The sequence below is a fragment of the Alligator sinensis genome, unplaced genomic scaffold, assembly GCF_000455745.1.
Source record: "Alligator sinensis unplaced genomic scaffold, ASM45574v1 scaffold1332_1, whole genome shotgun sequence".
NCBI classification, from domain to species: domain Eukaryota; kingdom Metazoa; phylum Chordata; order Crocodylia; family Alligatoridae; genus Alligator; species Alligator sinensis.
The window spans coordinates 212,369-212,785 of record NW_005842965.1 but is presented as its reverse complement, the minus strand read 5'-3'; the positions used below and the strand labels follow the sequence as shown (position 1 = coordinate 212,785).

Below are 417 nucleotides of genomic sequence, written 5' to 3'. Positions count from 1 at the left end.
TGGGGATGTGCTGCACCCCAAGGCCCACAGCCAGGCACTGTGGGGGCTCAGACCCCGGACAGGCGTGAGCCCTGGGCACGTGTGGGTGACACGCGTCCTGCTCACACTGGTGTGTTCCTGCCCAGGCCAGGGCCCCGCTGCGTGTCCGAGCCATGACGGGCGCCACGGAGCTGCAGCGTGTCCTCGCCAACCTGCGGGGTGAGCGCCCACCTGACCCCGACCCTGACCCCGACCCTGACCCCAGGGGCTGCTCTAGCTTGGGCCCGGCCCAGGGAGCAGGCGGCAGCCCAGGCCGAGAAGGGTTAATTCCCCTACAGCCAGCTCTGGGGAGACTGAGTCAGGGGGGGCTGAGTCACGGGCACCGTGATCTGCCCCCGCCCGGCCCAGCCACCCACAGGCTTCAGGGGCAGCAGTGGG

At 71.0% G+C, this 417-nt stretch overlaps 1 protein-coding gene across 1 annotated transcript in view; it reads left to right on the top strand.

The window, feature by feature from the left end:
• Window positions 1-152: 152 nt before the first annotated feature.
• The window catches only part of RUFY4 (RUN and FYVE domain containing 4), a 5,615-nt gene continuing 5,350 nt past the window's right edge, over window positions 153-417 (top strand). The window contains 1 exon segment of the mRNA XM_025192741.1: window positions 153-198. Within this exon segment, the coding sequence (XP_025048526.1) occupies window positions 153-198 (46 nt within the window).